We start from the raw sequence: 14216 nt of genomic DNA, 5'->3' as shown, positions 1-14216 counted from the left end.
TCCAGCTGGGGAAGAAAGCAAGCCACGCGGAGAAAGGACGGCCGAGGAGTGAAGTGCAGCGAGGACGTCTGATGCATGGGAAAATTGTGCTGAAATCACCAAGCGTTTATTGTTTGAATTTCCTACATTCCCATATTGCTCTCAAAGACTCGCTGAGACACATATGCACGCAAAAATATTAATAAGCTATATATTTTTAAATAACAAAATTTAAAGTGAAGATGGGTTGTTATTACAAGTATTCTTAGTATATTTTTATCAATGATATATATCAATCTTTTGTTTTGTTTTTAATAATTATTTTTTATCCAATTTTCAGCGATCCCTGATTGCTTGCGTATTTGTCAAACTAAAGAAAAACAATATTGGTCTTAAGTAAACTTTTATTGAAGAAACGATGTTACGTAAACCCGAAGTCTACTACTACCATTAAAGATTTGGGGGTTAAATACTACATGAATTTTACCATTTTTTCTTATAAATAATTTTGAAGGAAGCTGTATATATTTCTCTCTCTGCCGGGAAACTCCCCATGGTTTTGCCCTTTAGCTGGGTTCAGGCCAGCGCAGCTGGTGGTTGCCGCTTCCGGCGAACTCATGCATTTTTCACCAGCACGAGCAACAGCGTTGCAAGGCAAAAACAGAAAACAATAAGGGCAGCAACGGGTTAAACAACAGTGTGCAACGGGCATGACAGTGGATTTATGCTTAATTGCCAACGACATGGAGACGTCTAACACATTCCTCTCCTTTGGCTCCGCTTTCCCATGGAGCTCAAACCAATTGCCGGCGTGCATCTCTGTCACTCGGTGCCGTGCCCCCATCGATCTGCTTTGAATTTGCCAATCTGCAGGACGCCTTTGCTCACTCAATCCGACCGGGAGTTAATAAAGCCCGGCAGTTGGGTGGCAGCAGTTCGCACTCCGTTGTTCCGGGTCCGCAGCCACATGCTGTGGTGTTGTTATTGCCAGCTGCCAATAACGTTAATTACGGCCACGGCTGTTAATTAAGTTTTAAATGCGCAGACGACTAATTAACTCGAGGCCAAGGACGCGGCGCTCAAGTGCAGACAGCCGGCAGCGTCAAGGTTGCGATGGACGAGCCTTGAACTTAATATAAATTACCTATCAATATCTAAGGAGGTGATTAGAAGAACGTGTCTGAAATTCCCTCTGGTTCGGCGCTCTTCAAGCCCTCCGAGAACTTCTGGTATACAAACATTTTCTTTGAACGCTTCTAAACTTAATTCTGCAAATATTGTCGCTAAGAGAAATGTAAGCTTCAGCATAAAATATGCAATGGTTCAAGTTAGGTCATTAAAGTAAATGTTTTGTGTTGTCAAGGGCTCTTGTGACACCCCTGAGTAAGCCCCTGAGTACCTCCAGTTGTAAAACAAATGGAAACCAATTCCCGAGGAGCCACAACGGACTGGCTGGCCGACCCTCCGCAAAAAGGTTAGCCCCTTGATGATGATTACACCTTATATGTTGCAGGAAAGACAAGTCACGCCACCAGCTGCAGACATCAACTAAACAATAAAGGATGCCTCGGCTCTAAAGTGGAATACCAAACATTTTTTCTTTGTATGCCTTTATTGAAAAATTGCTTCGCCCAAATCGATGCCGCAGCGGAGGTGGAGGAGGATGCAAATGACTGGAGACCGAAGGCGGGCAGTGCTGGGGAAAAAGATAAAATTAAATGAAATGCGAATACGAGGGATCTAGCCTAGTGCGGTGCGCAAAATCCATTAGCCGGAATTGATTTTTCGGTTTGCTTTTCAATCAAATTAAATCCTTGCGCCTGCTGAGGCCGCTGCTGCTGGAAAAATGCTGTGGACCCGTTTTGACCATCAATCATGATCCGCAGTCTTTTGTGCGGGGAAGCGGCTCCATAATGAAACAATAAATTGAAACAAAATAAATCATTTAAATTAATGCCAAATTGGACAGTGCATAATGGCAGACAATCAAAACACATAAGAAATTTTGCCCAGCATGCTGCATACACACTGGACAACCTTTCAATGTCAATGTCCAGCGATATTTTTATCGGGGCACAAAAGAGAGCCAGTGGCACCACTTAAAGCCCTGAAAAAAGCTTTTAAAATGAAATTTACATTGCATCATTTCAGCCAACTCGCCTGAAAACTGCCAACGGCCCGGGGAACTGAACTAAATAAAAGGCTGTGAAAAGGAAATCTGCGCATATTGGTCATTAATAAAAGTTTTTGCATATTGATACAAAGAGCAAATATTGATAAACAAAAAATGAATGCGGCTTACAGTTGCAAGGGTGCGGGAAAGCGAAAGAGCCAAGCGGAACCGAGCATATAAATAAATAAATAAAGCGTGTGTGAAAAGGCAGCAATAAAACACGTCCGACAGGTCCCGCAGAACCAGCGATGTCCTCGTGTCGTGAATAAATCGCCGAAGGATGTCACGAGCTGCGGATTTATTCCTCTGCCGGATCCCGAGTCAGCATTAAGGGAATTCCGAGATGTTTCTGGTGTCAAAGCGACTTAATTTGACCTCATATGTCGAGTGCCTGCTCCTCCGACACATGTAACTGAATATAATGTATGGCATCCATCCGAAGACAACACGCTCCCGCATTCCGGCATCCCTTTCGCTGGGAGTGCGGCAAAAGCGGTCGCGATTTCAAATCAATTGCGTCGTTATTTATCAGCCACCGTGAATGCAGGGTCCTGGATGGGAACAAAAAACACGCAACAATGTCAGAACACCCTGATGTTTTAAGCATTGCACAATTGCTGTTGCCCTAACTTGGCCAGGATCTGATGCATGGTTTCGTTTTTACTACCCGCGTGTGTTTGAGCAAAGTATTTAACGTGCATGAAGAGGAGGATCCGAACGAGTCTTGGGGCTGGGAAACCAATAATTTTATCTCTCGAGGTGCTTTTATATGATTTGTAATTTTGAATTGAACGTTTTTATGGCGCTTTTCTATTTTTTCACGTATTTTGCACTTTTTCACTTGTGTCGCAGTTCAATTCTGGCTAAGAGCGGTATCTAAAACCCATTTAATTGAAGCACTCAGAGCTTCGGAATATTAAACTGCCCGTACTTTTTGCCTTTGTGTACTTGATTTATTTTTATTGGAAATGTACTTTAATGGTCGCCAATTTCCGTTGTTCATTAAGGGCATTGTGCATAAACAACGAGATTTTGTCCTGAATGGGCTTTGCGGTTGCCCTTTTATGGCTGTGATTATGTCTTTTGTGTTCGATGTGTGAAATCGCGCTACCTGTGGTAATTAATTGATTATATTTTTTAGCCCGCGAGGAGTTACTGCGTTGGGATGATAACACCTCTTATAACATCGTATTGCCTTTGGCACTTAAAGTTTTACGATAGGCAAACTTAAAATACATTTAAAGCACAGGCCAAAGAAAATCAATTTGTCACTCCTTCAAAGCTGAATAATTTCAATTATGTTTTCTAAGTCTTTTATTAAATTGTAAAACTGAATAAATTAATTATTACTTTGTTCTCCATCCACATTGTATATGCCATGATGAGAAGGCTACTCTTTGTGTCAGTAATTGTTTCAACAGTATTTTTTATTCACGGGCGAATTCATTCATTACATTATTCAGAAAAGAAAGACGAGCGTTCTAAAGCGACCTACGGCTGGCTTCAAATATTGAGAATTCCAGTATAACTTATTCGCTTTTGCTCAAATTAATAATTCAACTACACCACACGGTAATCCTAACAAATAGATAATTGTTGTGTGTATTTAATATATTTTTAATCCTTCAGAATGGAAGACAATGTTGAACTTACTTACTAAACTTATAAGTTCTGATACCGAAAGAGTCTCCAGCGAACGTTCCTCCACCGCAAATGTCTCCACCAAAAAAGGTCTAAAAAAATATAATTTAAGTAATTTTTAAAGTAAATAAGCTTTAAATCATTTTGTAAGGAGTATGAACAACAAATTTATTTAAAACTTAAGAAAATATTCCTGTTTTATTTTTGTTAAATTTAACATTAAAGCGTAACCAATCCATTTGATTTAGATGATTTTAGATAATAGGGTTCAACGACGATAAAGTAAAAGTGCTGAGCTAATGATAGAGCACAGAGAATCGGTAATTTGCAAACAATTGTTTAATAGCTGGTTTCACATTTCAAGTTTAGGTGCTGCACTCGACATAACTACTGCAGCACCCTCCAATAAGAGGGAGGAATTTGGCAATTTTACATTTCTCATTAAATCGCGCTGCAGCGCTCGGATTTAATTAAAGCTGACGGGTGGTATGAGTGACGTGGCATGAAATTTATCTGCATAACTCATACGTCATGTCGGCCGGGACGCAAGAGGGATAGGATGTCGTGGCCCCTCTTTGTCTGCGCCCGTGTCAGTTAGTGTGTCCTGCGAAGTCCTTTGTTTGCCGGCTTGTGTGCATGTGTGGGTAGCGCAGCAGCTGCAGCTTAATGATTTTCACGCTTCTGTTGCACTTAAGTTGCAGCTTTCTCTATTTTTTGGCCCGAAAGAGGCGTTAATGGCAAACAGAGGCGACAACAGCTGGCTTACAGAAAGTGATAGGGCGCAGGAGGGGAGCCATGCACACACGCTCATTTGGCCGGCGGGCAACACATTCCAAGTCATTAGTCGTTGTCCCGTCTCCTCTAACTGGAAAAAACACACTGCAAACTAAATTACAAGGGCTGCCAAAAGCATTATACGAGATTAGAGAAACGAGGGTGAAAAAATGGTGACAACTTTCGCCGGAGGTGCGATTCTCACTTACGGTTTCCCCTCAACACTGTTTAATTTTATTGAACACTCTTACACACCCCTGCACTCTAAAAAATCCATAGTCAATAAAATTATACACTTTATTAGTCTAAATCATTTTATAGAACCTAAATTATACAATTCTATAAGTAGAAAGAAAGCACTTCATATATGAATATAAAATTATTTATAGTTACCATGAATAGTTTATAAAATTACCTTAATATGATTTCTAAAATTATTTTTTAATAAAGAAGTACAGATGATTTTATTATGATAATAAATATGATTCCTCCCTCCTATATTTTTATAGATTTCAAGTCTTTGTAATTGAAATAATTCAAAAAACGTAAAAAATAGCTGCATTTTTTAGGTGGAAATATTTTTTGGGAAGCTAACACATAATACTGCACGTAATCCTTGCCCTGTGACAAAATATTGTAAAAAGGAAGCGGCACACCGTTCTCAGAACGCTCGATAAGGGCCTGTCCTGACAGCTTGTTCCGCACGCCCTACACTGCTCAGCATATTTCATAAGTCAGGAATGTTTCCGGACGGGCTTCTTCCCCGGTCGTCAGTGGATCGGGTCCGTGCCGGCGAAAGCTGACTGCCAGCAGACGGCTGACATCTGCAGGATGTGTCCATGGTGTCGCCATCGCTGTCATTGCCCATCAGGCTCATATTGTTGCTGTCGCCGGGCACCTTTGGAGGACTTGGAGCGGGATGGGGCTGCTCGTTGCCAAGGTAAACGATGTGGATTTAAGCCACAAAAAGAGCAAGCGTGTGTGCTTGGGCCGGGGCACAATTAAAATACGAAGGCGAAATTAATATCCGCTTACTGACGTATCTTCGCCGCACCCCCACAATTACATTTTTCAAAGCCGCTTTCATAATTATGCACTGACTTTGAGAAATGCTAAAGGTTATTATCGGGATTTATAAGCAGCTTACCGCACATTTTGCAGATTATTTAATTTTCTTTCTGTGCGCTTCATTATGCGGACACTGGTCTCAGCTAAAATGGCAATTTGGAAATGAGCAGAGTTTTATAGATTTATTATTCAATTACCGCAATTAAATTTGACACACAAATGAGCAAACTTAGTGCATTATTCTAATGGAATCTTAAATATTCACCAGCACTCGGTGCCCAAATTAATTAATTTCCTCTTTCGCCCGTTGTTTATCTACCAAAGCCCCGACTCACATAATGAAGCAACTTGTCCGAGAGGAAGTTCCCCTGCTCCGGGTCAACAGGATCCGCATCCACCCGCTCCGATTCCTCCGAACTCATTTGCATACGAGGTGCTATCAAAATAAAAATTTAACAATTCCAAATGAGGGTGAGAGGCCAACTTGGTATGCAAATTGAACAAACACAAACCGCAGCAAAGTTTGCGATGGCCCAAAAAACAAAAAGGTGAAGTTCAAAGTTTCCACCTCGGTTGATATGATATGTTGGAGTCTCGTACGCCCCCGGTTTTGTTTAAAAAATCTGTTGAATATGCAAATTGCACTTAAACGATTGCGGCGACCATTTTGTACATATTCCAGGGAACTTTTCGCTCTCTTAAGTAAATTTAATAATTTATGACATTATTTAAAGCTTTAAGCCGCTTTCAGATTGCCCCCCTTGTGAGGTATTTTTACATATTTCTGTTCGTAATAAACGATATTTTGCTCTCCCGCACACAGACACGCAGGCATCTGAAATTTCACAATTTTTAAATTTTGAGCATCTCTGCTTTGTAGGTAATGGCCAAGCGAAACTTTTCTTTCCGTAATTTTCCCGGACTAGCTTTCAGTATTTGCAGGGAAAAGTTATGAACATCAGCTTGCCAAAACAGGTCTTATATGTAATAATTAAAACATAGATTTTATAAACTTCGCTGTTTCCACAAAACCTTAGCTTAAGACTAGTCTTTAAGCTTTGCTGCAGATTCATTTACCTCCGCGCACAAAAATGATCTGGGCTTAAGATGTAGACTGCCTGTCTATATTGCATTTACTTAACTCAACATTTCGTTTAGCTGACTGACAATCACATCTGGATCAACTTCCACCTCAACCACTTTCAGAGCATTTCAAATTCTGCTCAAAGGTTGGCATTCCACTTGCCTTGTTTTAGTGCCATTTGTGCGTTATTTTTATAAAGTTACCTCATGAATTATTCATAAACGGAGCAGACGTACCGTAACGTAAGAAAAACAGCGAAAAAGGAAAACCTTTAAGTTTTCCTCCTAGGAAGGCGATGGAGTTGGCAGGACAAATTCTGCCGGCTGGCACGCAGACCTCGCTGGCAAGTGCGAAGATCTGATTAAATTATGGGAAACTTTCTAATTGGTTTGTTATTAAGACGGCGATTACCATAAATTACATTTGGAATAAGTAAGCCATTTGGCGGCTCGCAGCAATTGATAAAGCCCTTTCCGGAATGGCTCAGCGAATTATCCCAGTCGAGTGAGCCAGAGCCCAAAACAAAACAAGGCAACCAAGCCAAACCCTTGCCTCATGTTTAATGCACTTGACAGGAACAGACCCGAAACCTTCAAGAAAGCCCATTTTACAGGCCCCAAGTTATGACTTTTACGCACCATTATCGCCTTAATAATTTAGCCGGCCACGAAGAGGAAAACCGAAAGCCGAAATTGCTAGAAAAACAGGAAAATCTTGCATAACTTATGGCCGGCGAAATGGGCGGTGTGAAGTGGACAGGGCCTGAATTTGTAAATTAACCGCAATTAGATTTCTGCAGAGCGTGCAGAGCATTTGATGAAAAAATGCCAGGAACGACCCACTGATTACAATTTCGCGCTCCAGTGTGTGGAGTCCGAGTAATCAAGTGGCTGCCACTAAGTGAGAAATCCAGTCGGGCTGCCGAAATTAAAGGCCTGCGACTACCAGAAGCCCCGCCAAACAATCGCCCAGCACGGCGGCAAAAGGCAAACATTATTTTTTCATGCCGTCAATTTCGTGCTTTTAATTAAAATCCTGCGTGCTCAGGTACAGAGTAAACACGCCGACGCCAAAGGGATAAGCAAAGCAAAAGGCTCGCTAATTAAAAAAATAGAATTTCGGTGCCTTCAAAGACGTCCGTCCAGGGGGACCCATCCCCATCCATCACTGGGTGATGCATGGCCATGAAGTGTGAAAAATTCGGCCTCATTTTTAAATAGACTTAAGTCGGTCCGCTGGCCTTTTCCTTTATGGGGCCAATGGCACCGCCTGCCATTTATTTGGCTCAATTCTCGAAATTAATTAAACACTCGCCGGGCGCAAGGTCAGAAGGGAAATGGCCCCTTCATACGCAGCTAGTGCCAACAATTAGCCTTTAAGGGACCTCAATCGGGTCGGATGTTTGGCCAAGAAAAAAGGAAAACTGAAATAGAAAGTCCGTTTGTTCGGAGAAGGCGGAAATTCTAACTAACTAGGGGCTGCAAGGCCTTCCGGTTCTCCGCCCATCAAAGCTACACAATTACGCGTTTTAATAAAGTTTCCGCGAACTCCGCGCATAAAATTAAACAATTAAGCAAATACATAGTTCTTAAGACTTAAAATGAGCAGCCTTGAGCTCTTTGAAAAATGAGGGGCAGGAAAACTAGAAAAAATGTATTCGGGTTCAAGACAACATTGAAAGAGTTGAATATTAATTTAGTTTTCAAAGCTAAACAAGTTATGGCCTAGTAAAATATAATGTATAAATATTTTCTGTGCCTAACTAAATTTTTAAAGAAACAAACAACATTTACAAATTTGTGAATGTAAATAATCAACTCTTTTAAATAAAATTTTGACGAACGCAAAAACGCTTTTATTTACCGAGCGAATCGGATTATTACTTTTGATTTTTAGTTGTACTTATAAAAACACAAATATTTACTCCTGTCAATGAGATTAAAAAATTAAAATGCGAAAAAGAGAACCTAATTCTCATTTTAATTTGGGAAAACTGAGTCCCTTATAAACAATCAACAAAAAAGGTATTTCACTTTTTTGTATAAACCGAAAAACAATAACTATTCCAAATACATTTGTAAAATCAATATGTTAGTTTAATATAAATGCCACCGATGCGATAGGAAAATCAGTGTGCAGGGAAAAACGTCGGGAATAACCTGCCCACTTTTTCAACTATGCTTTTAAAGAAAACTAACCCCCTTTCTAATTTTAATAGTTTCTGTAGTTCCGCTTCTTAAGAGTGCTCAAAATAAGGTGCCCCCAAAGCAGCCCGGGAGCTTAAGCGTGCTTGATTCGATTAGTCAATTAACAGTTCATTAGTTGTCAATCGACGGCTCTGTCAACGCTTTAATATCTTCACACTTTGTCACCCAATAATCCAATCTTAAATCATTTTCATGGCCTCCAGCCTGTTTGCGGGAATGGGGCAAATGAATCGAATATCCATTCACACGGCCACGCCCACACAATGTCAATGGTGAGCGCAAAAACAGACCAGAAACCAGAAGCCAGCATACAGAATCCAGGACCAGAAATGAGATAGACTGCCGACAGAGACGAACTGGGGCCATAAATAAGGATACGGCCAGGATACGACTCGTCGTAGCACGACGTATTCCGGTGTATTTTTAATGCCACAATTAAATGCAAATACAATACGCCGAGGACACAAGGACAGAAAAAAGATGGAACTCGCAGGCTGACAACACAGAGAGCAGGCAAATGTTGAAGGATGGCCCAGGGACAGCTGAAGGACACGCGGACGGACGGATCTGTTCCCTATCAACAGCTTTTTCCTGCCTGCTACCCAATTTTTGCCCCCCTGTTTTTTGCGGCTGGGAAAATATTTTTGATGCTGACAACAAAAAACACTGCCGAGCAACAGCCTGCGGAAAATATATAGACAAGCGCCACGCCCCCACAACCAGACCTGCCGCCCGCCCCCGGCAGCAACAATGCGCCCAAGTAGCTGGAAGACAAAAGGAAGAAAAGGAGTGCAGTGGCCAGAGGTCCTTGTTGGAGGATGAGCAAAAGCTGCCCACCCTCTCCGAAGAGAATTCACTTAAATTTAATTTCCATTATTTTTATGAAAGCATATTTTAATTCGCTTTATTGGCAATTTTCGTCGGGCGGCAAGAACGCCAATGCGAAAAAAGATATCCATATAACATGTTAAGTCCCCGGGCGCCTGTGGTCGTTAAGTATTTTAATAATGTGATTTTGCAGAAAAGAAAGCAGCGAAAGGGGAAACGCTCGGCAGGTCGCAGTTAATTTTCCTTTATTTAAATACTTGAATGCTGTTTTTATCGGGGCACTTTTGCCTAACAAATTAATTAAAGGCCATATGAAAACCGTTTATTGTTCAGAATGGAGAAACTGTGATACATCCCCGCGCGCTCTTCCAATTATTTCATCGGCGGTTTCGATCGGAAAGACTGCACAATTAATTGAACTGCCACAAATACCGCGATGGCCGGGAGAAGCACCCGTAATTGTAGCAACCACACTCTGACACTTTCGGCGATATGGGTTTGAAGCGCAAAATAAAAGAACAACCAAAATATCGTGTTTCACTTACTGTTCCCAACCATCCCCGAACGATTCTCATCCATTTTTATTTTGTTTTCATCCAGGAAAATGGCAAAATATATTTTCTGACAGCCTGCTTCCGTAGCTTGTGTTTGGTAATGCTTTGTGTACTTTGTTTGCACTTTAATAAAAACAAAGGACACAAAAAGGAAATTTTCGCTTGGACAGTTTTTGTAATAGGCGAACCGCTGGAGCACAATTTTTGTGGGCTGAAGAATAAAAATAAAGAAAATCTCCGAGCAAAATGCAATTAAGTTCAGCCCGAGGCCCATGGGGCAAGCAAACTCTTCTTAATTACTCGCTTTAGTTTCGATATTTCCGAGTGTGATTTATAGATTTTCAGTAGCACTCAATCTTGGCAATATTTTTCGGTCACGACGCCCTGGGCTCAAATGGCATTTGCAGTGGTCGAAACTGTGGCAAAACGTGACCTGCCAACAAAGGAAATTCGATTATTGCTGGCGAAAAATTCCGTGTGTGCAGGATGCTGGCAGCTCTCAAGTCAGTTTACCTGGACGCGCGGCTCTTTGGCGATTCCGTTTAATTTCCCCTTGCGCTCGCTCAAATTGCAGTTAATGTAAATGAATGAATATTCCATTAAAAGTCAACTCGGGGAGCGGGAAGCTGGGCGCAGCAGCAACAGGCATCCGGGGTCTTTAAGCTGCGAAAATGCAAATTGATTTCCCGGATCCCGCCTTATTGACGTAACACGTAACACGTAAAGCGCCGCGCAGCTTAATTGGGATATTGAATTCGCCTCACGGCCCGGGGCTTACATAAAATATGCGCTGTTTATTTACAAAGGGAGCCACCTCGAATGCACAGCCCCACTGGCTCTCCCATCCCCCTACTCGATCTCGTCCTCCTTGACCAGCGTGGCGTTCGGGTTGCCCAGGAGTAGGGCCTCGTTGTGCCGCCTCACGTTGTAGTGGAAGAAGAAGGACTTGCTGTACTCGAAGGTGGAGATCATGATGGCGCAGGCGGGGGCCACCTTCATGAGCCGGGGTCCGCATCCCGCCAAGAGGCCCCGCACCCCGTGCATCCTGTAGATGGCCGTCAGTCTGCTGAAGGTGGACCTCTTGCCGAAGTCCCGCGCCGGGGAGTCCGTGAAGATGACCCTCTCCCCGAACTCGATCTGCTCGTGGGTCTTGACCACGTCGAACGGAGTGGTCACGATGGCAGCCACCGATCCCGCCAGGACGCCGGCCAAAAAGCTGAGACTGAACGAGGGCTGCGAGCTGTGGTCGAGATTCTGCTTGAGGTACTCGTAGATGGGCCAGTAAATCCCCGAGAAAGGCACGTCTCTGAGGATCGTAGGCCGCAGGCCGCGCCACAGGCCCCAGACTCCCTGAAGAGCCACCACATCCCTGACGAACTGCAGCATCTGCGCGTAGGTTTGCCGCTGGGCCTGCATCTTGGTTCTCACCAGCTCGATGGGACTCACCACAGTAACTGCACAAATGCGGGCCGTGACCCCGGACATCATGGGAACCACCAGCGGCAGGCTCTTCTTGGTGTTCCTAAGATGGGAAAGTTGTTATATAAAAGGATCTAAAACAATTAAACTTGCAATACATTTATTTCGGGGAAATAAATATTAATAAAACGGAACTAGAATTATTGTCAGCATAACACTAACACTTGCAATAAATCCTCCCTTTTTTTTCTTTTTAATATGAATTTATGGCCAATAACATTTAGTAATATATATTTCTCGAATTTTTACTCTCGCAAAAAAAGGATTTAATTCAGCTTCGTGGTAATGCATTATTGAATTCAATGGCTATTTAGAGCTTAAAAGTGTTTAAAATTCTCATGCTTTATTATTTTTGCACTTAGTTCAAGTAACAAATTGTTTTTTCAATTTAAGTTTGCGTTTTCTAAGTCGGATAAGTGTTTAATCAGCAATTGTGTTTTTATTGTAAGAGCATTAAACATTTAATTTGAGGACAGACAAGTTTGCCTCAAGCGATTAAAGACCCACCTGAATTCCATGTCCAGCTGCCGGGGTTCAGGACGCCCTTTCCAGTGCCTCTTGTACATCTCGAGGTACTTGGCCCTGAACTGCTCGTAGGCCACGAAGTAGATGATGGTGGAGGGCAGGGCTGAGACGAGAGTGGGGCCTAGGCCGGACCACAGGGCGCCCAGTCCCTCGTGCCGGCTGATCTTGATCAGGGCATCCCAGGTGCTGGTGAACTGTGGCCTCGGGCGCGGGGCGGCCAACTCGGGCCCGTTGGGGCCGCTCGAGAAGAGGTGGTCCATCAGGCCGTTCGAGTAGAAGAAGCACTTGTGCGCCGGCGACTGCTGCGACTGCATGCGGGTCTTGATCACGTCCAGCGGCGTCATGAAGCAGGCCGTGATCATGGCCCCAGCGCAGGCCGAGATCACCTGCTGCAGCGGCCGGATCCGGAAGCGCGGATCGCTCAGCAGCATACGGTGCGTGGACTTCGAATCCGTCGTCGGGTCGACGGCGTCATCTTCTCGCGAGGTCCTTTCGGACTTGAAATGGCTTCCGCTGGAAACTCCACCACCTCCAATACCTCCTCCACTCCCACCTGTACCGCCTACGCCTCCACCTCCACCTCCTCCTCCTCCTCCTACACCGCCACTAAAGGACCTTGGACGCGGCCCACCCATCGAAAGGTCCGACTCGGCTGGACTCGCCTCCGCACTGGATGCGCCAGTGTCTTCCTTCGACATGGCTGCCTTCTCTGTTGTGCTTGAACAGTTGAGGGGAGTCGATCTGGCTTCGAAATAGCATTTGTAAATTTACATTTCTAAATTTCACATTCGGGCCAGAAGTAATATCCGAGAAGTATGACGTTTACGGTGGCAACTCTAAAGACGTTCAGGTGAGAGGAGGTAAATAGTGTAGCCAAAGAAATTGGTAATACATTTATATGTTTCCTGTAAATACCTAATATTTTCCACTGACGGTCATATCCTATGTTATTATTATGAATTTAAATTGGATTTAAGCATTAATGGTTTTGTATGTTAAATGATTTTTAAGTGGAATTTAAACTGACTTTTAAGCAAAACGTTGCTAATGGTTAATGTTTTAATAATATAAACGAAAATAAATTGAGTTCAAGCTGACCAAATTAAACGAAGCTTCACCATAGTCTAATATTTTCACATTTTGAATGAACCTAAACAGACAAATTTAAACTAAACGTTGCGAGTGGTTAATGTTTTTATTCAATTATTCGAGGAGATAGAACTTGTTCATTCACTTCACTTTGCTTCGTGTGATTATAAATTCCATTCAGAAAAATCCTCTTTATTTATGTGATTTGCCATTCCATCGTTAGCTGTTCGCTCCTCCCCCAGCCAAAGCAATTAAAATACTTTTGTGCCAAAGTGTAAAAAACGCAGCCATCGCAGATAGTTGTCGCTCCTGCTTTACTTTATTTTTGGCAATTAACATGCACTACTCTCATCGCTGACGGCATTCGCACCGACTGTATCCGTACTTCCGCCCCCAGTTCCCCGCCCCTGGCAGTTGACGCCGGTTCATGGGGGGCGGAGGGTTCATTGTGCCACAGGGGTTCCCCTCTGCAGCGGAGGTTCCATCGCACATCGACCGCACCTTCAAGTCATCCCGCTTCACAGCTGAAAATGTGTCAAAGGTTTGACGTACTCGAAACGGGTTCGTGGGCTTCGGTTTGCCACTGGGTCGATTTGGTCATGCACTCGAAAAATAATCTACCACAACTAAACAAAATGGATTATAATATTAAGTTATTGACACTCCAGAAAAAAAATATATTTTTTAGAATTTATAAAATATGTTTGCAAAAAATAAGTTTTTATTATATTACATTTACATATTTTGTTTTTTATTTTATGTGGGCTTTTGCAGCGCATTATTCATGGTAAATGAATCTTATTGATTGAAACTTT

The 14216-nt window shown here is 42.8% G+C and overlaps 1 protein-coding gene across 2 annotated transcripts; it reads right to left on the bottom strand.

The window, feature by feature from the left end:
• Positions 1 to 2196: 2196 nt before the first annotated feature.
• On the bottom strand, positions 2197 to 13311 carry LOC108027072 (probable mitochondrial glutathione transporter SLC25A40). 2 transcript variants are annotated; one of them, XM_017098286.3, is made up of 5 exons: positions 13228 to 13311; positions 12295 to 13148; positions 10300 to 11830; positions 3806 to 3885; positions 2197 to 2703 (listed from the first exon to the last, which is right to left on the bottom strand). In XM_017098286.3, exons 2-3 carry the CDS (start codon positions 13008 to 13010, stop codon positions 11158 to 11160), a joined length of 1389 nt encoding a protein of 462 aa, XP_016953775.1. In that variant the 5' UTR covers positions 13011 to 13148; positions 13228 to 13311; the 3' UTR covers positions 2197 to 2703; positions 3806 to 3885; positions 10300 to 11157. The 2 variants fall into 2 exon arrangements, with proteins under 2 accessions (XP_016953775.1, XP_050744518.1); XM_050888561.1 differs by having other exon boundaries at positions 3810 to 3885.
• Positions 13312 to 14216: the final 905 nt, after the last annotated feature.

Source organism: Drosophila biarmipes, chromosome 3R, assembly GCF_025231255.1.
Source record: "Drosophila biarmipes strain raj3 chromosome 3R, RU_DBia_V1.1, whole genome shotgun sequence".
Taxonomy (NCBI): Eukaryota; Metazoa; Arthropoda; class Insecta; order Diptera; family Drosophilidae; genus Drosophila; species Drosophila biarmipes.
Note: the sequence above shows the minus strand (reverse complement) of the source record. Positions and strands in the feature narration are given on the sequence as shown.